The 26,216-nt window shown below is 42.0% G+C and overlaps 1 protein-coding gene across 1 annotated transcript in view; it reads left to right on the top strand.

The window, feature by feature from the left end:
• The window catches only part of emid1 (EMI domain containing 1), a 58,956-nt gene that overhangs the window by 21,904 nt on the left and 10,836 nt on the right, over window positions 1-26,216 (top strand). The window contains exons 4-8 of the mRNA XM_061729152.1: window positions 22,324-22,413; window positions 22,523-22,584; window positions 22,681-22,813; window positions 24,331-24,375; window positions 24,471-24,578. Coding sequence (XP_061585136.1) covers window positions 22,324-22,413; window positions 22,523-22,584; window positions 22,681-22,813; window positions 24,331-24,375; window positions 24,471-24,578 — 438 coding nt within the window. The remainder of the gene's footprint in view (window positions 1-22,323; window positions 22,414-22,522; window positions 22,585-22,680; window positions 22,814-24,330; window positions 24,376-24,470; window positions 24,579-26,216) is intronic.

A 26,216-nucleotide genomic window follows, 5' to 3' on the forward strand; every position in this document is an offset into this window, starting at 1 on the left:
AACACTTAACAGTGGGAAGACACGCCCCTTTTACTGAACATTCGAAGCATTCTAAATGGGTTGCATCCCCCGCATTTTGCTTCATTACTCATTCCACAAATGGAGATTTCTTACAAGTTGTACCTCGTTGGAAAGGGGACTAATTGGGCCTTTTTTTGGTGTAAACAATACACCAACAGGTATTTCCAAAAGGGAGATGCACTTGATTGAAAAAAACATTTTCAAGCGTTTTTGGGTAATTTTGCCCTAAAATACTACTTGAAGCTCATTTTTCCCTAATAATGAGTGGTTCTACCATCCCAGTAACCTTTCCATTGGATTCCTGGTGTCAATATTATGATAAAAAGTGTGTTTGTTTGTCTTTCTAGGATTTATGGTTCAGAAGTTATGGAAATCTGCGTTTTTGCCATTTTAACAGGCAAAAATTCTAAATGGGTTCCAAAAAAGAACTTTCGGACCAATTTTTTTTCGGGCAACAAGCAAAAATCGTAAGCAAACACCTAAAGGATCCCAAAAAAACAAGTTTCAGAAAAGAGTCCATCGGGTGCTCGGGAACCCCTCCTTCCTACTAGACTAAATTGATACTGTAAGTTATCTTAGTTCAAAAACAGAAATTGATATACAGATTATACAACTTTTTTTTCTATATTTGGAAAGACTTTAACTTTATGGATTTTAAGGATCATTTCATCCTCCACTCTTTAAAACCTTCACAATAACAGAAGGGGTGCCTAAACTTCTGCATGCCACAGTATCAGTAACCATCACTGATCATTTAAAAATCTTTCCCTTCACACAATCACTTGTGGGTTTTCCCTGCATTCTTTTCTGCTTGTTAGTTGGACACAATAGCATCTTTGTGGTACTCATGATCCTTTTCCTGACAAGTTGCTAATGAAACAATTGATTAATGAATCAAAAACATTTGGCAGACTAATTTGTGACAGAAATATGTGCAAACGCCTCAAAGGCTCCGTGTACAGGCTCAACTTCTACCTTCACTTCAAAACCAACAGATTCATTCTGGTTTGAAAGTTTAAACATGTCATAGAGGCAACAAATACTGAAATGTACCCGATGAAAGGCCCCCATCAAATGGCCCAAAGACCTAAAGAGAGTAATACTGGTTTAATTTGAGTGTGAATATTCTCTGCATTGTTGAGTATCTGTCTGAAAATGTGTGCAGTACTGATCTCTGATCAATATTGTCTGAATTCAGCATGATGCAGTTTAGAGGAGCTGTCACTGAACCAGTGGCGGGATCAAAGTGTCCTCTTTGAACCCGCTCAGACTGGTAACAGCCCCCGCCCCCATCATTACATCCTATTTACAAAAGACGGAAAAAAAAGCGTATTTTGGGTTAATGCGTTTTATATGAAGCGCTCCTTTGCCTGTGTAAACCGAGCCACCCGAGTAAACAGATCTCTATTCAAGCAGAGGCACTAAATATGAAGCCAGATGGGTCCTCGACCCCGAGACAAAGTGAAGAGTTTCAGTTTGTCCTGAAATTCTGCGCCCAGCTCCTTCCCTTCCCTTTTGGCCTCACTCAGACGGAGGCATAGTCTATTCCCTCACTCTTAGACAGAGAAAGGGATGAGTGTGTAAAGTGAGAATGGCTGCACTGGTGGAAGGGCGGCACGGCTCCAGTGGGACACGTTTCCCAAACTGCTGCCAGGTAGAAAAGGAAAAATGTAGGATGTTCTTCTCCCTGACTTGTTGTCAAAAACTGATATTTGCAAAAAGGCCATCATGGTGCTGTCATTATAAACTCGGCAAAGGAAAAATATTATAAAAGACTTGGAGAGTAGGGAAAATTGAGGCTTTTTCTGAAGTCAAAATGACTCCTCGTGTTACTGCTAAAAGGGTGAAGAACAGACTGAAGTAATAACCCTGATGAGCATCGCTCCTCCTCTTTGTATGAGCCATAACCGCAGTGTTTCTTTTAGGTCATGTAAAATTAGATTTGTGGCTCCCTTGTCTTTGTGTGCTCTGTCTGACCGTCTCACAGTCGGGGCACCACTACCCCCTGGGTGTGCGTAGAGAGCCATAGAGATGCCAGAGGGGTGAGAGGGCGGAGGATTGAGGGGTGCAGGGTTTGGGTTTTTTTCTTCAAAATAATGGCAAGTATTGTTCCTTTAGTGGCAGCACCGAATTGAGGGTATGAAAGGAAATTTCTTGACATGCGCTTATTAAGGGTCCGACTTAAATTTCTGTGAGTTGACTCAGAGCTCACAACTATGAAAGCACAACGTGTCTCTGTCAGCGCCACTGTATCAGAAGATCTGAGCCACTTAGAGTGTCATGGTACATGCATCGCAAAGTTAAGAGGGTGATTGGGTGAAATGTAAAGGACATTTTGTGCAGTTTTAGTTCCCCAGTTATATTTCACAGCTGCGCTGAAGTCTGTAGACGGCACTCATACCTGGCAGAGCTGCTGAGCCCGCTTCTGAATGTGCAATGCGGCTCAGTATGACAGTTTGCATTAAATCTTCACAACTGTTTAGCTTTCCTTATTTCATCTACTACACAGAAAACCCGTCAGCTGCACTTCAGTCCGACTCCTCATCTTTTAAAATGCACTGAAAGTCAATACTCTACGAATTCTGTCACAATTTAGAAATCACTTCAGTCACCTGGCCCCTATCTGTAACAGTCATCTTCGCCCATATTAAATAATACGTTTTGCCTTGTGGAAAAGACTCGGCCTATTCAAATTTAAAGATCTCTGTAGTGAGGGTATTTTCTCTTCCTTTAATCACCTCTCTCTAGAATTAAGCGTTTCCGTTTTTGATACTTAATACTTACTTTTGATACAAAATATGGACAGAAACTTCCCCAATACAACCTTCTGCTGTAGACACCCTCCAAATTCTTTCCAATCTAAAAGGCCTTATTTCGAATTTATTTCAACATATCATCACTCGGAAACACCTCATCAATGAAATTAAAGAAAAGTGGGAGGAGGAGCTTGGTGTTAGACCTGATGAATCCTGGACCGAGGCTATGAGGAGAGTGAATGGGAGCGCCTCGTGTCCTAGGTTAGGTCTTGCATCGTACCCATCTCTCCAAGACTGGGCTAGCCAGAATTTGTTCTGGTGTGGATGGGGATTGTAGCAGGTGCCATAATGCTCCAGCTACACTAACAAACGTTTTGGTCCCTCTCTGACTACTGGTCAACCGTTTTCAGTATTCTATCACAGGCACTGAACCATATTCTGCAACCTAAGACCTATTCTGTGATAATTTGGGGCGAAAAAGCACCAACTGACCAACAGTTTATCATTACGCATAAAGGCATCATAGCATTTTCTACTCCACTAGCCCATCGAAGGACTCTCTTGTCATGGAAATCCCCAAAACCACCTAATTATGTACGCCTGATGAGTGTCATACCTACTAATATTATTGCTTTTATCCGTCTATTTACTTATTTAATCTCCTGCAGACTGTGATGCGTTGCCTGGGACTGTGTAGGGTGGGATGGGGTGGGAATTGTTTAAATATTATGAGGAAAATCAAAAAGGATTGTTTTTGTATGTCTTTTTTTTTTAAACCTTGTTAAATTTTTTTTTTTAAACCTTTGGAAATAAAATGTGCTGAAATAGGGAGGAGAACCTAAGAGCTGAAATTACTTTGATTTTCCACTCATGTCATGATGTCATGTTTAAATACGAAACTTTCATAAAGGCTTCAACTGAACTCGCCTTAATCGTGGTCTTGTTTGTAGTTTTATGTGGATGTGGATAATGACTTTTAAAGCTTGCTTTGCCCTAAATTGTCACTTAGGATTTTTAAAGTTGGCATAAGTAGTTTAACACTGCAGATAAAACAGACACAGACAGTGAAGTCAGCACAATGAGAGTTCTTCCTTTGTGTTTAGAAAGCGGAAGTTAATTTTTCAAAACGAAAACTTTGTGAATCAGTTAAAGTTGATAAATAGCAGAAGATAGCAGGTGAGTGGAGGATTAATAAAAGTTGCCATTGATGCCAGTTAATGAGTCTGAGGTTTTTACCCTTCTTCTGTGAGAGGAGGAGATGAAGATTACGCTGTTCATATCTCCTTGTCCTGCGAACGTTTTCTGGCTTGGAGGGAGACCGTCTCCCTGGAGTATAAAGTGCCTGCAGAGATGAGGTTATCCTCGGCCAGAACCTTCAGGTCCGCTTCAGAGCTCAGTTCAAACTGCAATGACAAGGAGGGGAGGACAGAGAGGATACGCACCTCACATCTGGACTACACACTCTCAGACATATCAGCTCTAGACGGACAGATGCTGCACACACACTCACACGGGAGACATATTTAGTCGAGACAGGCCAGATGTTTTATCTCAGTGTGTATGTGTCAGCGTGTTCCTCTCCCTCTCATGGAGGAGTGTTAATCTCCGGTGTCTGGGGCGCAGCACATCACCACCAACGCTATGACGGGGATGGCTCTGATGAATTATGCCTCGCTGACCATGGGGGGTCTCTCCTCTGCATGATATTCTCCTCTGCATGATATATACCTGCAAGGCCAGTAAATCCTCTTGCACCTTAAGTTGTTTTTTTTTTATGAACTATAAATAATGAAACTTTTTTCTTCAACTCATGTCTAAGTATGTCCTTAAGTCTGTTATTTGTTGCCTTTCTCTTTTTCAATAAGTTAAATATCCTTTTGTTGATTGAGTTTACCTGTAATCTGATGTGATTTATTACACAACCATCTCATAAATAACCAGTGGGAAAAGGGTTGATCTTTATGGAGAAAGCTCTGTCTCTCATGTCTGTCATGAGCAAATTTTAAACCAATCCCATCAAAAAATCAAAACACAAAACGATCAGAACCAAGTGCAAACTGAAGGCTCCAGAACGGGAGTTCCTAAACACAGCAGCCCAAGTCAGTTTCATCTACATCACACATTTCTAACTTGAACCCCAGCAAGCTGGATTATCTTTTGACAAGCTTGTGAATCCTGTAAGAACAGCGCTGCCTTGTAATGTCAAGACAATGAAATTATTGGGTGGATCAGACATGGCTCTGGTTACTTGCTTTGACTGTTTCATCTGTTGTTGATTCTAAAAGATTTGTTTGAAATGGGGATCAAATCTCTTGAAGAACAATTGTGATGGCTGATTTTTCAGAGTCTCAAAGTTTAAAAGACAAGTTATTCAGAGGTATCTTTTTTTTTTTTTTTTTTTTAATGGCCGCAAAGTCAACTTCTTATTTCTTGCTGTCCCTGTTTGTTAGCTCTACCTTTCCCCTGTGTATGCTGAAGTTACTTTAGGGTACACTGTGCAGTTTGTCCTCAGCTTCTCTCTCGTACTGCATCAGCAGTTTCTCTGCGTGTGGGTGTGAGGGAGTGCAGGAGGGCTGTTGACAAAAAAAACTTTGTGAAAGCCAGCAGGGAGGAGTCTGAAGGAGAGCTTGTGTTCCTTTGTGATGCGATGCCGAGATAAGGGCCACATCCACTGCACCGGCCCCCGCTGGAGCCCGGGCAGGGTCGGCCGACCCCTGTTGACCTGAATCTAGGATCAGGCTGTCGGTTTTATTCGCTAACAGAGTTAGACATGATTGATGCTCGGGCATTGTCCGCTGCTCATTCGGCCTGTTGTTTCTTGAGACGCTGTAAAGGCAGCAGTGGTTCTGCTCGATTTTGATCTGAGTTTCCCCCACTCCTCTGATTCCTTAATCTGCCTTCACTCCCCCTGCATGACAGCCTCTCCTCTGTGCGTGTGCTTTCATCCTTATGTGTGGGTCTTTAAACAGCCAGCTCTGTCTGTGAGCATGTTGTGTTGAAGTGCTTTTCCGAGATGAGACCCTCTTTCTGAGGAGATGGAAGCAGAGCCGAGAATGGAGGGAGTGAAAACACTGAATAGAAGCGTCTTCCTCCCCTTGTTTCATCTCCACTCTTATCTTAGTCCTTTTTCCTTCTTCCAAGTGTTTTCTCATCTCTCTGTGTCAGCGATTTCTCGAATAAGCAGTCGACTGAAGTTTGCTTGAAAGCTGTGGGGTAGTTAACTTGTCAGCAGCATTAATTTTAACCTGACAGTGACAGAAAATTGTTGTCACAGAACTTCATCACCTGGCAGCATCTCTGCTTTGGCAAACCGAGGCACACGGGGAGAAAGAATTGGACATGAACTAACACTGATGCGGGACCTCTGAGAGTTTTCCTGGCCCGAATCATACAGTGGCCCCCACTGGTGTGTGTTGGCCAAAATGTGAGCGCAAATCCAAATCCCTACATCTGCTCTTCAGCTCGGAGGATAACTCACTCTACAGTTAATAAATCTATCTTTGAAGCATATAATACCCCCAAGTAGATCGGTGGCTTTTCATGTTTAGATCAATTTCTTTTCCTAAAACTTAATTCTAACACTATCTATTGCTAATGTCCATACAGTATCTTAAAATACAATTTGAGACTTTTTTGAGTTCTTTTGTGATTATGAATGACATAAAGCTTGTTGATGCTACTTTAAAAGAATGAATTGACTAAAAAAGGTCATATTATGGTTATTTATAGCCTGATCATGATAATAAAGTAATAAAGTAACAGCAGAAGTGTGTTGTTTGTCAAAAGCAAATTTAAATTTAAAAGCAAAACTGTTTCACCATGATCATCAAATTGAAATATTACGTGCAATGAAGACTTAGACTTAATTAAAGGTGTTTCTTTTTCCAAGAGTTAACTTTTCCACTCTGCTCATCTCAGAAATGGGTACTGTGTTGTAATGCAGTTTTTTCCTCCTCTCTCCTTTGACTGAGTTGTTGAAAAACACCAGTTATTCCCAGGGGGGCCCTTTTTTTTTCTTTTTTTTTTAAAGCTTATCATCCCTTTGTCGCGCATGCAGGCCATGCATGCTTATCTCCAATGGTGCAAAACACAAACGAGCCATCGCATGAGGGCTCACTTTATTTCCATCTGACAAACAAGGGGGAAGCAGGCCTGAGAAAGAACCACATGTTGGATTTACGTTTCCCAGATCTGAGGTGTTGTCTCTGAGTTCTGGTGCTTGGGTTTGGGGAGGTGTTTGGTCGTACTTCAGATAGGAGATTAAACATGCAGATGCAAAAAGACACCTGTGAGACAAGCTATATGTGATACACAAAGGGGACGTCAAGGGTTATAATCCTCTGTTTGCAGTGGGAAAAAAAAAGAAAACAGTTCAGGGATGCAATGTCAACAAAACACACAATCAACTTTTTTTTTCTTGTTTGCCAGGCTGTGATTATGTTTATCTGTGCGGTGCTGAAATCCTCTGAAGATCATTTCTGTGCATTTCCAGGGTGTTACCAAAACATGCCATCTGTTAGAGTTTGTCATCAGGTTTGAGATAGCTGCAGATAGCTTTGACTATACCGTACATAGATTAGCTTTATGAATTCCAGCATGCAGTAATTAGTCTCGTCTTTACACGCATTGTCTGCTCCTGGTGTGGGTTTTATCCCAGAATACAACTCGTGCAGCAGGACTCTGATTCCCCATTAATAGTAGAGTATATTTGAGGAGAAAATCCGCTTATTTTCATTGTTCCTCAACGGTCGTGCCATGTTAGCATTTTTAATTCCTGCCGTTGGATCTCCAGTGCTGTATTGTACTGTCACGAAAAAAAAAGACTTCCTCCGCTTCCTCTGTGTTGTCTTTCATGGATTAAAGAGGATCTCCTGTTTTCTTTTCTGCCGGGGTAACGTTTAGGCGCCGAGCGGATCTTTTTGGGTGTTTGAAGGTCACTGCGGATCAGGCATCATGTTTGTTTTGTCTGTCTACTGTGTTGCTGGATGTCAGTTTAGCCGGTGTAAAGCCTGCAGGGCTGGGCAAGTGGAATAAACTCCAGATTTTAGTCTTTCACATACGTTTAAACTGTAGAAATGACAGGGAGAAAACCCAGATTAAAATCTTTCATTTGTTTCATTTCATTTATCTCATCTCTCCTGCAGAGGTTAACATCGTACCTACTGCTGCCCTGCCACCCGTCAGCATAGCGCCAGTTAGCGCAGCATTGGATTATCACAAGTTTGACCTCCACCAGGTGCGTGCGACCTGTGTCGCTATCTCGCATCTCAGTCACGGCGTCACGTTTCACGCCACCTCCGTGCATGTCAACCTGAGCGTAGACGTTGTGTTCCACAGCCATCACTCCGAGCGCAAAGAGCTCAGCCGGCTTTGATCCCAGCCTGCGGCCCCTGGAAGTAAGTGGGGTCTAATCCACAGAAAGCCTCCGAAAGACACAGAGGAATGCTTGGCACAAAGCGCACCATTCACCCAGGGATTAGACGGAGAGAAGCTCAGCTTCACACAGTCATTTACTCACTCCTTCTGTGGGAGTATTTATACATGTGGATTTTTTAATTGTGTGCGCGTGCATATGTACGCGTATGCAAATTCTGCTCTGCATTTAAATCTCAACTTCAGTAAGATTTTGCAGACACTGCCACAAAGTCAGCTCACATTAAGCTGAATCCTACTCAGAAGCAGTTGTTACTAATAAAATCAATACTTGAGGTCTTTGGAAGTATAAAAAAGGCAGAATGATCTGTGCTGAGGCTGAGGAGTTTAAAATATTCCCCACTAATATAAACATCTTGCTATTACAATATAAAACTATACATAAAAGGATATATTTGATGATAGTGTTTTTTGTTTTTATTAATGCATTAGTTTTTGGTTTGACTTAAGAACTATTTGTTTGAACAGAATAGGCTCAGACCACCAAAATATAAATCCACTTAAATTCTTAATTAATTAGATCGTCCTTGTCTTATGGATAAAGTCTACAGTGCAGCTGTCAAATACGACGGAAACATTGCAAAGATTGGGACTAGCTTGCGTTATGTTTGAGGTCACTCCTATTTCCTCACTAACCTCCTCCGAGCGGTTTTGCAAACATCTGCAGCGCACAAGCAAATGGCAGCAGATCAACATCTGCTTTAATCCCAGCACCACTCCTCCTAACATATTTTTTTTGATGCTTCACTGCTCCTTGAAGGAGAAAGCTGAAAGCAGAGATCTACTGTCTTTGATTACAGTTTTGGTTCCCGCTCCAGCAGCACGACGTGCTGCAGAAGCCCCGTCTGTCAGCGTGCTGAGAGGTTGGGAGACGAGGTATCAGGTGGATGGCTGTGTTATACAAACTCGTGTCAGAGCCGCACACTCTTGTGGTTATCGTCTGCCTTGTGCTTGTGTGTATGTGGCTGTTTAAGCAGGTGCGAGAGAAATGTGTAGTGATGTATGGAGTGATGCTCAGATCTGGCGTTGCGGTGATGGTGGAGACGGTGAGGTAGCAGCATGCGAAAGAACCATCAGTCCTGTGATGGTTGATGCACCATGTTGATCTTGGCACTTTGTCACTGCTTAGACAACTTTCACATATGTGACTGAATATAACAGAGTGATGGATGATCGTCAGTAGGTGGATTTCATGTGAGGAATCTTTGTTTGCTCCCTTACCCGAGAGTATACGTAATAATGACTCTATACCATCATTTTTACACAGCCTTTTAGTTCGAGTAGACGTTATGAGTCATCTGAATCAAGTCAGGTATGTCCCTGAAGTGGTAGACTTTATGTAACTCAGCTAGGTCCACAACAAATGATGTCTTCCAACATGCAGCATGTTGGACACACAGAGAGAGCTGGCTGTGCTTTTATTGGACATATAGGCATCTGCTTTTGAGTTCACGCAGGAATCGGCCATCCGGAAATCTTTTATGGCTGTGAATAATCAAACTGCATAGAGAGTGAAGATTTTATGTAGTGTTATACTATTAAAAAACTAAACTGTGAGCCTTATATACTTAAAACAATGCATAATGCAGTGTTTCTCTTGAAATGCCTTTTTTTTCTACTTGAACCTATTTTAAAGTCATTACTGGCAGCATGTGATACTTAAAAGACCCCGTGCATTCACAATCCCGTTGGTAACTTGCACACTTGTCATCTAATCTTAATTAATAATATATATATAATCTTAATCTCAAATCAGACTAAATGGATGGTACTCTCATTTTATAATGACAGCATAAATGAAAGTTTTGCAGGTTGCTTCTCTGTCAAGTCAAGAAAAACCTGGGTAGTAAATGTGAAAAGGAACAAGGGTGCTGGTATTAAAGGGATTGCTCTGTAGTAATCAAGGCTTTAAACATTCATAGCATTACATTTTATTTCCCTATTCAGGCCGTTTCACATAGTCGTTTTCTGTTAAGGCTTTGGTGATGGCTGGACCCAAAAGCAAACAAGACTGTGGGATGAAGGACTTATAAGGATTTATTTAGGTAGAGGGGGAGTGGAGGCAGCAGGAAGCCAAGGGTGTATTGGGCGTCCAGGTCGAAGGGCAGAGAGGAGAGTCCGGAGGGGTCCAGGAGGGGCGGGGCTCAAAGGTGAGCTGGGTTAGGCGCAGGCTGCGTGGGCAGGAGCAACCAACAATGCAACCAAGCAGGCTTCTGTGTTCCATCCAAGAGAGGTAATAATTTGGCACCTGACTCCAGGACGGTGCAGGCTTTAAACGGTGCCTGATTACCACCGACCAGCAGGTGTGATGCTGGCAGACTTCCACAGACCTGCCCAGCCTGAAACAGAAAGCACAACAGCTAGCAGCCAGGGACCAAAACCCAACAGAAAACATAACGACCACAGTTTTCAACAGGATTTTTCCTCTTTTGTTCTTATAAATGGAATCAAAGCAATATGAAGGGCTCGGCAAACCAACAGGCACCATTTCTTTGTGCATCATGACAGGTTACAGCCCCTGCCCTCAGCTTGTCGCTTTACCACACTAAGGGCCCGATTTACTAAGATCCTAAATAAAGAGTACTAAATTGCGTGTGCACTGAAGAAGTTTGCGCGTGCTGTTGTTGTGTGTTTTGTGGGTGATCAACTAAGATTGCGTGCGCAATTGATAACAGGTGCAAACCGCAGTATTTAAATGAGGTGTTGCGTGTCTTACGGTTTGCGAGCGCAAAATGAAATTTGACGAGTTGGAGTTAGAGATATTAGTGGAAGAGGCAAATTGTTGTGCCGTATTCAGCACCCCTGCCGTGAAAAGCACCCCCTCGTATATTCAATGATAAGTAGACCAAGAAAAAAAACAACACACTGACACTTCAATATATTTATATATACACACTCACACAAACACATACTTAGGAGTTTATATTATATATATTTACAAATATTATGGAAGACAACACAGTAATCAGGCTATTAATTAATGACATCAATAACCATTTACCCGATTTTTGTTATCTGTGATTGTGGGAAAGTATGACTATTGTGGAATCCAGGAGCGCATTTAAACATGAATCATTAACACAAAACTGGACGCTAAACAGAACGTGACACGGAATGGGAATATCATTTTTGTCAGACGAGGGGGTTCTTTTCACGGCAGGGGTGCTGAATACGGCACAACACCGGGGTATGACAAATGCAGAACAAGTATAGGCGCACAATGAGAAACACTTTTTTCTCCATGAAAACACGTGATTTATTTATTATCACAAATAAAAAAAATGAATGTGCCTCCTGTGGCAACCTTTTGCTGAATAATACTCGATTTAACATTCAAATAAAATATTTCTCCTTTTGCATGTGGAGAATCCTCACCACAAATTGAGCTATCCCCACCCCAGTCCTCAAATCAGGCAACAACAAGCATCCCTGCGTAATGCTGGGCAGATTAGCACCTTCCTTTCGAACGTATTAAATACAGACACAATCACAATCCCCGCAAAACTTTCAGGCTTGGTAAATCTCATTGCGTGTGGTAAAAGGAGATATTTGCATTTTCCCCTCCCAGTATTTAGCGATTTCTGCCGGGTACGCCCCATATTGATTATTCATCAAGTACTAAAAGTACTAAATGGATTGCGTGTGCTATTTTGCTCATTTGAGAGGCGCAGTCCTCTTTGCACGCTGTTAGTAGATCAGCTTGCACATTGGTTTGCGCGTGATGTCAAGTTTGCACACGTTTTTACGCACGCAAACCTTTAGTAAATCAGGCCCTAACTGTACACCTGCTGCACAGCAGAATTCACCTCGTGTAAACACAGGACGCAAAAGCACGAACTCTGACATCTCAAGCCAGAAGTCTGGTCTTTGCCTCCTCTTAATCTCAAAGTAATTTAATTTCCAAAGGTCATTCTTTTTCTTGACCTGAAACAGCACTTCCATGTCGTTTGAACAATAAAATACTTTTACGTAACGCAGTTGGAGAAGTTCTTAGATACAGATCAATGCGTGTGGAGTGAGCCTCAGTTTCTGAAAATATTTATCTCACCAAAAACCCATCATAAACCAGAATATCTCGCGGCACAATTCATTTTAACAACAGTTTAAAAAAAGGATCATTCTTGAAACTGCAACACTCAGGAGAGTTTATGCCTCTGCAAACTGTTTATGTTGGCAGCCAAGCATATTTACCAAGAAGATGATAAGTTCTTCCAGATCCCTTTGCCTCCATCCCATCTGAAGTATGTTGCAGAAGGTGGTCTTTTTCTACACTGGAAGGTCAAATCTAACAGCCCTCCCTCAACATACCTCAGAGCCAGGCTTGATACCTCAACAGCAACATGAGTCAAGCTTACAAAGGCAAAGTGGAGATTAGCCTGTGACATGAAGAGTCCCAAAGGAAGCTAGTAAATTAGATGATTTGCTATGGAGGATGAATTGGACAATACTGTCCAAAAGACGCTGAATCATAAGAAAAACTGAAATAAAAGTGAAGAAAGATTTTGGCCCCCTTCTTTGCTGCACATGTGTGTTGTTTTCAGTTCATTTATGACCCTGCAGGGGGAAATTCGATTTATGGTTCGCTTTTGAAGCAGAATATCATCCTTATGGGACCTGGACTGACTTTACTCTGGCAGTCGTGTCTTGGCTCCGCGTGGACGAGTGCTGTCACTATTACAGAGACTGTGTTCGACTTGAGCATTTGTATTTAGTTGTCATGGATCCTGCTGCCGTTGTTTTTATTGTTTACATGGGTGGTTAACGAAAAGAAAGAGGTTAAAGAGAGCTCCTTCTGTTAAGAATAAGATTTGCTCTCATGTACTTGTACACAAATCATACCAGAGGAGAGTTACATTTACATTTGGCCACATTTCGGCTTCCGTGCTGCAGCGAGTGAACATTCAGCAGATAATCATTTATCATGACTTGGATTTACAAGAATTCTGTGTTGCACATGAACAATATAGATGCAAGCAAGTAAGACTTGTATTTTTATTTTTTTGAAAGGCTAGGTGACAACAGTTTGGTATTTTAACTTTTGCACAACAATAGCCCCATTTAAAGCTGGTGCGTGACATTTTTGAACAGGAGCCTGAAAAAGAGGGCTGGGCTTTTTGGACCTTCTGTTTCTGGATTATTAAGTGGAGAAACGTCTGTTGTTAATAACACAGATTACCAAACTAAAAGAATACGATAAAGAAGGGACAGGCAACAACTTGCCTCCGGGTACTGGTTCTTCATCACTGCAAAAGGCAAATTTTTGGCACTGTGACATTGACGTAAGGTGGCGAAACATACAGTACAGTAGCCAATGAGTGACTGGATCTTTCTATGTCCCGCCTCTCTGCTGTAGATTGACGTGGTGCTGTTTCGACATTCGTTTCAGAATTGCAACTGTAAAAAGAAAAAGCACAACTGGGAAAGATTGTTGGAAAATGGAGATGGTTTTAGAAATGATAGAGAGAAAATAAAAGTGTAACCAAGAGAGATGATTGCCCTCTTGTCAGAGAGTTTGATTTCTTGGATACAAATTTGAGGTTTTGGTTCTCAGATTTTGGGTTTTGATTTGCAATTTTTTTTTGGCAACGAATTGAAGCCCCATAAATTATGATAACTAGTGGAACCTTGATAAAAGAAAGGGAAAAAAGGATGAATAAGATCATTTGCTAACCAAAAGTATGGTAATGTAAGAGTACAGAGAATTGATGTAGAAGCCCTCGTAATTATTACATGACATATTACATTACTTAAGAACATTGGAGGACGGTTTTATTTTCCAGCTTACAAAGGATTGAACTAGTCAGCTGAAATCAGGTAGCGTATGTTTGCTCATGCTATTTATCACTTTATCACTGATTAACACACAATGAAGTAAAACTGACAAAAGTAAGCAAAAGGACAACAGTGCCTGATCGTGTTGTCCAGTCAATAAAAAGGATGAAACCTAGAAGGGTCAGAGGACCGGATTCTCAGAGATACAAAAGCAGATAAAAAATAAAAATAAGCACCCTCCTCAAACAAAACATGTGGGTACCAAAACAGTCCTTCAAAGTATGATAAAGGAGTTCCTATTTCAGTGAAGGATTATAAAGTTATTCTTTTTACTGCTGAGTGCATTATAAAGGATGGTTAAAGTGGCATGAATTAAAGTTAAAGAGATGCAGCATGTGTGCATGTATGAGTGTACTGTTTCATCCATCAAAGTGAGGGCATTTGTCCCCATCCTCCCTCTTGCAGACCCCTTCAAAGGGTGGTTAAAGAGCCAGGGAATGCATTATTGGAGTGAGTGTCCTCACAAGGATAGCCATACAATGTGGACGCATGTGTGTGCTGAGGTCTAATTCTGGTCCTGGGCGTTTTTAGAGCTTTTGTTTGTTGGCCTCTTGTGGCAGCGTGCTGGCTGATCCGAGCGAGCTTTAATTACCGCTGCGTGCTGCGAGTGTTTTATAGGAGGAGGTCACAGACAAGACAGTCCCCTCCCTCGCCACACTAAAGCTACATGAGGAGCGTGTGCGGTTTCATCCAGACCATCAGCAGTTTTCATTTGTTTTCCTAGAGACCATAAAAAGGGCAAAGATCGAACAAGTTTTGCATCATTAGTAGTGTGCCAGAGGAGCACGCTGAAAAGGAATATGTCACTGAGGAAAAGTTTACAAAGCAGGTTAACGATCATTTGGGAGGAGCTGCGTTTTGTCAAGCTTCTGAGTTATTGTTCCACTCTTCATAAAAATGAAGGGTGGGAACTGGATCGGGAAACGGGCTTTCATGAGACAACTGCTTTATTTCAAGTGGAATAAAAGTTTAAGGACAGCCATTACACAAACCACAGCATTGTTTGCTTTCACAGTAGTGAGTGACTTGTTTGTATTTTGCCATGTGTAACTTCAGGATTTATTTTTTATATATATAAACATGGGCACCATCTCACTGTTCATTTGTTTTGAAATTCTCTGACATTTTTAGGGGTTTTATGCTTCCAAATCTATAAACAACCCAGATTCTTTCTTTTATGTGACTATTCTTGAACTCGGGCAGCTTCTCCTTCTGCTGCCCGAGCGTCTTACATTGAGGCTTTTGATAAAAAGACAGAACTCACTGCATGCCTTCATCCTAAAACAAGCTGTTAACTAACTGTGGAGGTGGCGAGTGACTCTGAAACAGAGTTACATTTTCCAGTAATTAGTATCTAGAAGTGCTTGCAGGTATCCTTGACTGTCTGGTCCGGGTGTCTGTGAAAAGGTTCCCGTGGTGCAAATCGCCAGGAAAACACAATACACAGAAAGCCTGACAAGAAGATGGGGAGGGGGGGGAGGTTTTGTTGCAGCCTGTGTGGCAACCTCACAGACGCTGGTGCAGAAAGCGACCGGTCTCTTGCCCCAGAGCGCCAAATACAGCAGGCCAGACAAAAACCTGTCTGCAGACCCCACTAGTCAGACCACTCAGCCCCACACTGCTCTCTAATTACACAGCCCTGCCTGCTGGGGAGGGGCGGCCAGACTAAGACGCCTGTCACTGACATCAGCATCACTGCAGGAATGTGCTGGAAAAAACAGAGAGTGAGATGGATAGGGAGAGTGAGTGAGAGGGAAGGTGAGGTAAAGACAGCTCGCGTGGGACAGAAAGGTGGGAGGAAAGGCAGGGGGCCCTCCTTTTTCCTGTGGAAGATTAGAGGCTGTGCACGAACATCTGGATGGACTGCAGAAGCTGAGACGAGTGATGTGAGAATCTCCCGAGACGAAGCTAACTGCGGGATATTTGTGAAACAATGTTGCTAGTCAAAGTGAACCGGCATGTGCAGTGTTAATCTGTTTACTTTTCTGTCTGTCTGCACCATGACAGACTTTGACTTGAAATATCTACTTCTTTTGGACCTGCTGGGCAACGTCTAGTCACCCAGAATGCAGCAGTGGCCTTCTCAATCGGAAATGGTGTCACTTTCACTTTATTAGAGAAGTAACATGGACATGTTGGCTATATTTTTGCAAATGGGATACATATAGAAAGTTTTAGAAAGGCAAACGTAAAACAATATTCATGTTCAATAATGGACAACATTTCTTCAGAATCTTAGTAAGACAATAAAATCCCACTGAGACGACTTGAACGTATATAAATCAACACTCTTGTGAAGTTACCAGGCTAAATATAATGACTTATTTTCACTCTGTGTAGTAACTGATGGAGGTTTGGCTCTGTGGAGGTGGCGTTAAGGTGATGTGAGTTTATGCAGCCTTGCACCGCTTTGTCTTAAATGTCTTTTCTGACTGATGAGGTGAGACTTATGTGCATGAGGTGAAAACCTCTCTGACCCTGCATACTCTCACTTCAGGGTCCTAGAAGCCTCAGTGTGGTTTCATTTGCTGCAGGTCTTTGTAACACCTCAGCTACTTATAAAATAGAGCAGACCCAGGCTGAGCGCTTCAGTAAACTTATAGCTCAAACAGCATGAAAGTGAGGTTTCAGTCTCGCTGAGCTTGACTTCTCCTTGGGGATCAATTATCTGACCTGTTGTTCTTGTAAGCCAGCACTTCCTTTTCACCTGTAATTACCATTGAGCTTGCCGGGTGCGAGGGCTGCACCATTCTCAGACTTAGAGGTGTAAAAGTAGAGTGGTAATTTCAAGATAAAAAAAGGATGAAGTGCGTCCTTTCATTTGAGCAGAACACCTAGTAAAAGCAACCTGAGACCTTGAGAAAACACAGCAAACACTGGATTTTAGGCTGCAAGCGGACAAACCAGGCCAGACGACCTGACTGCGACCTGTCAGCTGTATGGGAGGCACGAGCTCTGGCCCGCTTCAATAAAACCAGCTGATCAATCATCAAAGAAAAGTGCTGCACTTTGCCCAGAAGCTCCTGCAGGTGAAAACAATGCTTATTCCATTTTTTTTCAGTAATCCTATGCTAAATTTCAAAACCTGTATCCTTATCTGCAACAAAGTCATAGGAGTCATTTCAATGTAAAGGAATCTCACTGGCACTCATCCCACAACCACTGAAATAATGCAACGCAAGTATGAAAACACTGGTTAATGTACTGGACATAGACAAAAGGTTCATTCATGCATCCGCTTTATATACGCAGTCTATCATGCTCAGGGTCATTGAGGGGGTGGAGGGCTGGAGCCTGGCCCGGCTGTCATGGGTGAGAGGTTGGGCACAACCCTCGACGGGTCATAAAAGGTTCATTCCAACTCACCACCCTGGATCTGGTCCCGGGGAGGGCATCTGTTTAGTCAATGGGACCCAGCTAAATCCAAATGTTTTACGCCAGATGCCATTTAAATGTTATTGTTCTTAATCAGAAAGTTAAAACAGAAAACCGAAGCTTAATAAAAAAGTACGGTAAAGTTTAGGAAGAGGCAGGCAAAGCAAGATGAGGCAATTTTATTAGTAAAGCACATTTCATGCGCAAAGAGCTGGAAAAATCTTCAAGTCAGCGGTGCACAGTACGTGAAATAAAACCACTGAATGTCATCTAAAGCCAGAGAAAACTACAAAAAGATTTTTGCTCTAAAAATTATTAAACGATATGAGTACTGTCTTGTTTATTTACACAATACAAAAAAACTAGAAATGTTACCTTTTTACAAGCTCTAATTAATTAAAAATTATTGCTCTGGGAAAACTATATAAACAAAATACAACTCCAAAGCTATGATCAGCGATATCTGATCTGTTTCAGTAACTATTGCTGAGCATCCTCAAACAACTCTATTAATGAATTGGATTGGACTGCATAATTATTAATTAATCCCCAAAGGCAGGTTATGTTGTTGCAGTGAGGTTTTGTAAATAATTATACGGTGAGAAACTTGGATAATAGATCCAGACGTCACCGTCAATGCACCTGAGTGTTGTGTCTGTCGCCTAGCAACAGTTGTGCTACAGCCGCCACGTGCAGTATCTGCAGATATCAGAAGGTGCAGTCTACAGCTGAACATCTGGGGTGCAAATTTCCAGAATTACACAATCTGTTGGTAACGCGCACTGGAAGCACTTCTACCCCACTTTTATTGATCTGTTTAAAATCTTTAGTCGACCAGCATCACCTGAAAGTCCACAGCATGCTTCAATAGCCACATCTTTAAAAACAGGAATCAGCTGCTATTTTCTTGGGTTTAATGGATGTCATGTACTTCAAATGCACAACGTCCTTATTACACTAAAGATACAGTGTGAGATGTGTTTTCTATTTCTTTCCATATGCATTAGAGTGATTTGTCTGAGTGAAGAATATGGAAAGAAAAGAGAGGGGGGAAAGCAGAATAAACCAATACCAGAATCACATGACTTTAGTTTGTCTCTTTTGGATTCAAAATTAGGCCCAAGAAGCAGCTCACTCAGCAAACATATGCTCTGATTGGACATCCTCTTCAGCTTGGCTCGTCTCTAGGAGGGAAGTGATCACTGAAAATGAATGATGGGTGCAGCTTTGTACGTGTTTGTGCGCTCGTGTGTGCCTGTCTGACACAGAAACAAACGCTTCCCCGCCTGACTGTCAGCACCTGGTCACTAATGGTGCCGCAGCGCTGAGCTCAGCCAATTGTAAGAGACAGAGATGGATCGGGACTTTACACTCCACTGTCTTCTGCTCACTGCACTTTGTGCGTGCGCTTTGATGTTTTTGCTCACAGTTGCAGTCAGGCAATGTGCTGTTATCTGCCTGAGAAAATCAAACTGTGAAACAACAGTGTTTGACTCTGGAAAACAGCGCGGAGAGCCCTTTGTAAGCGGCACGTCTTCTTTTATGGATCCATCCTACATGGAGACCGTATGACTGCACAGCAACACACGACTCATGAAGCTTGTCTGTCGGTCTGCAGGAACAAAGAAAAAATAAACAAAAGTGGACATTGAGCTTGGAGGATGAGGCAATCAGTGCAGCTGAGTGTGAGATGTGTGTTTAAGGGCTTCATGAGCTCGAAACATGAGGTTTATTTTCACTGAGGCAACATCGTTTATGAAATGACTCTGGCGTATTAGTAATACTGTGTATACATATGTTCACATGTGCATGACTGTAACACACTTTCCACCCACACAAGAGCACACATGCACCCTCCTCAGATCACATTGAGGTGCAGCTGCATTCCTCTTTGCTGGGGATTTGGCTGCTGATACCCACAAAGGGTCAAGTGTTGGTTTTTTTAAGGCTAATAGTGCAGTTGGTTAGTAATAACAATTTTACAGCACAAATTGACAAAAAAATCAAAAACAAAACATATGCTGATGTATAATAGAAGTTATTGATATATTTGTGAAATATAAGCTGGAAAAAGTAGGATTTTCTTGAGTTTAGTCAGTTCAGATTAAAGGCTTCCCCGTTTGGCGCTGTTCACACTTGGCATGAGCGTCTCTGGCTCACAAAGCTGTCCGTTACTACTGGAGATTACATCTCACTCTGTTTGTGTCTGCGCTTCTGTATCTCAAGCTGTTATATTATTATTGTTATTATTAGTATAAGTTTTACACAGTATGCAACATTTGCATTTACCCTTTATCTGTACGATCTCAATGAATAGGGCTACTTGGAGCATATTTAAAGAACATTTTCTACTACATTATAACTCTGGCACAGTTGCCTGTGAAATGAAATTAACAGTTAACAGTTTGTGCGTTGTTTTTTTTTAGGATTACAGCTTGAGCTTTAAAACTGAGAAAACAGAGGAGAGATTGGATTGGGGCTTCAGCTGTGGCTGGCTAGCCTGCGTGTGTGGCCTGGCAGAGATGCTTCCAACTGTAGCACCCAATCCAATTTTATTTGTATAGCGCCCAGCTGCAGGCCAAGAAGCACCACGTGCAAACTTACTAGTGTTTGGTTGTCTTCAGAACTCTGCAATAGAGTTTAAATTTGATCAAAATTCAGTCTGTTCAAAAGAGTCCCGAGGAGGCTGTGTCCGTTAGATATCATCATGCACCTTGACATCTTTCAAAATCCCTTGATGAAGTAACTGAAAAAGATAACATTCTATCAGTGACCTTTAGTTATATCTCTCTCATTCGCCAATAAAATAGTTGCACCAGCAGGGGCACAGGTCATTCAGAAAAGTGTTTGTAAACAATCACTGAACTGTGTGAGCATGTGCAGAGAGACGGCCGATGTCAGCACTGTCTCCGGCCTGCTGAACTCTCTGTGGGGGTATTTCTCTAATGAAGAGCTCTGACTCCGTCACTGATTAGAACCCAGTGCAACAACGGGGTCAAACACATTATCACATTTCTTTGAGCCCCTCACTGGGACAATTAGTCCACTGAGATCAAAGAGCGGACACAGTGTTACGATGTTATCATTGGCCGACGCAGCAATGGATCAGGCTTTAAGCATCCCAGTCATCCAATGTTTGTATGAACAGGCCCTGCAGTTCACCGATACTGTCATAGGAGATACAGAAAAAAAACAGGTCTTTGCAAGATTTCAAATGTTCTGTTGGAAGACAGAGGAAAAGTGTGTAAGAGGTGCGTGTGTGTGTCAGGCTGCACCTCTTGAGCCAAAGCTGGCTCAGTGCCTCATACAAAAGCCCGAGTGTGGGTGAGGGGGATGTTGAATGTTCCTTACTGTGGAGGGAGAAGAGGTGCTGTTGCAGGGGGTGGAGCAAGATGTAGACTTCCTAACCCTAGCCCCCTTTTGTAATTGAATGCAGCCATCTACACAGGCTTAGCTCCACAGGAAAAGTCTGCGGGATGTTCTTGTACAAGTGAACACATACACGCCTCTCTTTGTCCCCCCGAAGTGTGATACAGGCGAGGGAGGAGGAGACCTAAGGGTGTTACCTCCTCATCCCTGGGAAGGCTTATTATTGTTATTGAAAGATGTAAGAGATGACATGCCGAGCTCATGCCACAAGATATCAGTCTCATGTAATCCTCTTGAGAAATATCATCTGACAAATGCCCCAAACTCCAAAACAGTGGAACTTTGAACACAGAGGTTGAACATGGGAAATAATTGGAGCACTTCTCTGTTTTTTTTTTTCATTTCATCTTTCTCTTTTTTCCCCTCTCTCCTTCCATATCTGGCCACAGGTTTTCTTGGCCCAGCTCTGCGCTGCAGGTGCTGTTTTATGGTTTCTTGTAGTGTAGCCCTTGTAACTGTGGTTGATGGCCACCAAAGAGAAAAAATGTGCTTCCCGGTGGCTAATGAGGCACTGAACCAAGCCTCTTAGTAGTATCAGGGGCACCCAGCCCAATCAGAGCAAGGCCAGGCCAGACAATGGAGTCAGTTTAGCCATTTCCACAAAGGTTTGCCAATTCAAAACATCCAAAACCCTGGGACACAAACTCCCACACTTCATAAAATGAAGGAAGGGCAGAATGCAAGCTGAGACTGCCCATTCTCCTCATACAAGGATACTATTGTTTGTTTCTACACGCCTTTCTCCCTAGCCTTGCAATTTTAAACTCCATAGAGAAACAAGAAAAAAGGAAAGAAACCTGGCAAAGATGCAGCATGCATGAAGTCTGTCTCTGGTAAATGTTACAAAGATCAAATTGTAATTGTTAGGTTCCGCTTCTCTTTTTTTTTACACATTGTTAAATGTTGCCAACTCTCTCTGGGTAATATTGAAGTGCTTACCATATATATTTCACCCCACTTAGTGAAATATCTTTAACGTCCATATCGTTTGAGCAGTGACATCCAAGTATATTCTGACACACAGGCACAAATGTGTACCTACTGTAGATGTTGGATCCATATACTGTATAGAAATAAGTATTTTACCTGGATCTTCTTCAGTCATGTTGATCCTGGTTTTCAGAAATGATGAACCTTTGATCTCTTTGCAATCATCCTCCTGTAGATGGAGCCCTAGGTTACTGCTTTTACCACGTTTAGTAAAACACTGAAAAACCAGTGCATCTAACTCAGAGCTGTGGAACTGTCCATGCACGTACTGCAGAGCGTTGCTCGCCAGAATTCAGCCCCCTGAGAGCCTGATGAGAGCCTGGATCAAAAAGTACCATTATGTCCGATGAAAAAGAAACTACATTGGCCTCATTTTTCAGACAGGAGGCAATGTCCATCTTTTGGTAAAAGCTTTTGAAGAAAAATGTATTATCGTTTTTTTTCCATGGAACTCCCTATAACTTTGTCGCTCCATGTCTTATTGCAGATGGAGCAAACAGGCTTGATGCTCAGGAGGCAGGGAGGAAACTCTCCACGCTACGGCGCCCAGCTGCACGCACAGGGGAGCCAATCTCTAGTAAAAACACTGAAAATGTTTATACCCTGACTTGACAGCAAAATCCCGGCAATGTGCTCTATGTCATATATCTGACTGCGAACCTAAAGGGAGCTTTTCTGTTTTGCAGATTGTCTCAACTGCAGTCGACTCACAGCTTTGACTGACAGACTGAACTCACTGGAGACAAAGGTGAACACCACATCTGAACTGAGTATTGTGATGGGCATACTTAAATCAACCATGTTGATTAACTGCCTCAACTTGTTTCATGTCTTCCTTTATCAGGTGCAGTCACTCACTGGACCGGCCGCCATATCACATCGCCACCCTCAGGGAAAAGGGGGGACAGCTTCAGACACCTCATTATTGATGGGAGCTGTGTCCACTCAGGGAGCTCTTGGTGAGCAGGGACCAGCAGGTTGGTATATATATTTATATATGTATATGTATATGTATACATGCACCTCCCTCAGTGGAGTATAAGGTTTTACAATTGATATGGAGTTGAAATTCAACCCTGGCAAGGTTTTTCTCCCCATTACCTGTTCACCTCTGCTCATATCCTTTTTCCTGCACTGTGCACATGTTCATTTCCTGTCACAAAAGCAAGACCCCAGTTGTTTGCAGAGCTCATTTTCAGCTAGCTGTGACTTGTGTGGAAGCATGAATGTCTTCTCCTTTCCTGGAGTGGAGCCCAGCACAGGAAGCAACTAAAAACACACAGGTCACCGTTCCTGCTAAGCAATGTGTTTAGCCTCATTATAAACACATTCTGAAGGAGTTGTGTTTGTATGGGATTAGCGGGTGTCCTCAAATATTTTGACTGTGTTTATGTTTCTGTTGTAGAAAATGATACAATCTGGTGAAAATGGGTGCAGTGCAGACTTCTGATGTGTCCAAAATCACAATCCAAAATGCACTTATTTTGTCCTTGTGTGCAACAGACACACAGATATATTACATTGTTGGACTGCTTGTTTTTGTTTTTTTTTTCCACTGTGGAATTTACAAGAGGTTTTTTTTACTGAGTGCAGACCAGGATTTCAAAACTGCAGGGTTTAAAGACTGAAATGGCAGAGGGGAAACATAATGTAGAACATATTGCACCATATTTTGTGTGTTTTTAACTCCCCAGCTGGGTGGCACCATAGCTTGAGATGTTCTCAACTTTCATGTAGTGCCTTTAATCCACACACCATGACTGATCATTATTCTGACCGTCCAGATGTCTGCTATTAACATGATCTTGTTGCATCTTCTGCTGTATGAATGTTTACACTTTTCAAATCTTATTTGCTAACGGAAGCAGCAACCTTCAAAAACAGCAAACTGCACAGTGAAAATGTCCGAGATGAAGATGAAGCAGGCCCTCCTCATTCTATCCAAGATCGATTTTGAAGATCTGTAAATAGTTTTTTTCAGACATTTGCTGCATAACAGGAATATTTCACCCTAACATGTTTCGCTCTACTACAGTTATCCCAAGGGGCAACTGGTCTTGGCAATCCTTTACCAATTTATTGCTGCAGATTCATGTCTATTTACATAGCTGCCACTGTGCACAGAGTGAATGATTATGAGGATTCAACCAGTGCATATGAGCAGTACTTGGCTTGAACCAGAAAGAGGATACTGACACATAATAGACAACGACAAAATAGCACAGAAAGGCCTTTGCTGAGTCAGCATGAGAAACTCCTTAAACTATGAAAACTATGAAAAAAAAATATTTTCTTTAATAGTTGCATGCACGTTCAGTTTTCTAAGTGAAATCTAAATAAAACCTAACGCTGACATAGACAGCATTTTATGTTTTCTTGACTGAGCAGAGATGAACAGCAGCAGATTGTACAAAATTTTTTTTTTTTAAGGTGGCATAAGTTCAGATTTCTTTTCAAATTTCTCAATTAAAGCGTCTCTCTGTTTTTACTACAGGTCCTCAGGGTGAAAAAGGGAGAGACGGGCTTCCTGGTAGAGATGGTAAGTCTCAGCTTACCATCTCAGCTTATGTGAAAGTTTTAAGATGTAAAATAGTTTGGGACTCATGATTAAACCTGGCTGTTTCCTCCTCTTAGGAAAGCCAGGGTCTCGAGGGATGCCAGGTCCCAGTGGTCCTCGAGGGGACGTTGGTCCAAGGGGTCCATCTGGAGCCCCTGGGTTTAAGGGATCTCCAGGACCTGCAGGTAAGACTGGAACAGAGGTAAAGACACAAGACACTCGTTACTGGTAAGCAGCTCAGAGATTAGATTAAATAATGAACCTTGTTCTGCTAAATTCTGACACAATTCAAGAAAGGTGTCAATATGACAAGCCACTTGGGTAACACATGATTGACCAAATATCTACAAGAGCTAAGAAATCAGGGCACTCTCACCTGTGATGTCCGCCTCATAGGGTGTTTGTATTCCACCTCTGCAGCAAATGTTGGACCGTTCCAGCAGCGCTCGGGGTCTGCTGGTTGCTCTGTGGAATCTGGGAATTATGTTGCCGCTTTTGCATTTCAAATAATAGGTTTCTAAAAGTACTGTTCATGGGCAGCAGATGTTTTTTATTTTAGGTTGAACAAAAATGTAAATACATGAACTTCCCAACATGTTTTACTGTTGGTGGTCATAAACCAGAATAGAAACCAAATAATGAACCTCCTCTCCTCTGTATTCAGAGCTCCCTGCTTGTGTAGAAATCATAAATGACTTGTATGGAAAAAGTAAATCCCCCATCAGCTGCAATTTGAATGATGAATAAAGTCAATGGAAGTATAAATGTATCGCAGCGCCTGCTCTGGCATTTGTGCTGTTGTACCTCTGCTCTGGATCATGAGGGGAGAGTTTACCCTTTCAGGCTAACATGTCAAACCCTGCTCTGCGCCTGCTGCTGGGTTAAGACGAGATTTAGGGCAAAACTTGAATGTAAATCCAACTTTCTGAAAGGTGCCATGTGACTTCACATACACAAATAACAGGTCCTTATGATTTCCATATGCCTGCTGTGTTATTGTTTTTTCTATCTCGATTACTTCATAAGTATCTTAAAGCAGTGCTCTGCTTTTTCTTTTTCTGCTGCTTTTTTTTCTTTTCAATTTAAAGTGAAGGATAAACGCAGGAACACAATGTATCCACTGTTATACAAAATTTACTGAAATATGGGAGAAAAGTTAACTTTGAATTGCCAATATCAACTCATATTTTGTCACAGCGTGGCCCAGCTGCTCTGGGGAATCATTAAAAAGGCAAAAAAAGACAATTTAAATTGCTTTCCCTATAATGTTGCACAGACTCTGAGGTACTTGGACCATGTAAATGTTGTGCAGATTATAGCTTGCATTCTCCATGAAGCAACCAAAACACTGATGCGCTTCAATTCTTTAACAAGGCTCTGCAGAAACAGCCCACATAGATGTTGTATCAAAGCTGTAATAACACCATATTGCAATGCAGTCATTTTTGGACTTTCATCGTCAGTTGCATCAAGGCATAAACAGAGAGATGATAAATGTCGGCTTGACCAAGAGTTCGGCAAAGAGTATTAACTCAGTGAGGTCAGATCTTGTGGTGATGCTTTTTCCACTTTAAAATGAATGGCTGGGGAAGATGGAGAGACAGTTTCAGTGACTGGATACACACACATGTAGAAAACCTAGAGGTATGCATGTAGGGAGCATTTATTTGACCATAAACCTTCTACTACTCACACTTTAAAGAGTTTATTTGAGTTTTTCCATGTCACTTAATCTTTACCCAGTACAGAAACATTAATGATCCACTTCTTAATTACAGACTAACGAAACCAGTCAGTTTACACACCCCCTCTACTTCTTCCAG

Source organism: Cololabis saira, chromosome 9 (assembly GCF_033807715.1).
Source record: "Cololabis saira isolate AMF1-May2022 chromosome 9, fColSai1.1, whole genome shotgun sequence".
Taxonomy (NCBI): Eukaryota; Metazoa; Chordata; class Actinopteri; order Beloniformes; family Belonidae; genus Cololabis; species Cololabis saira.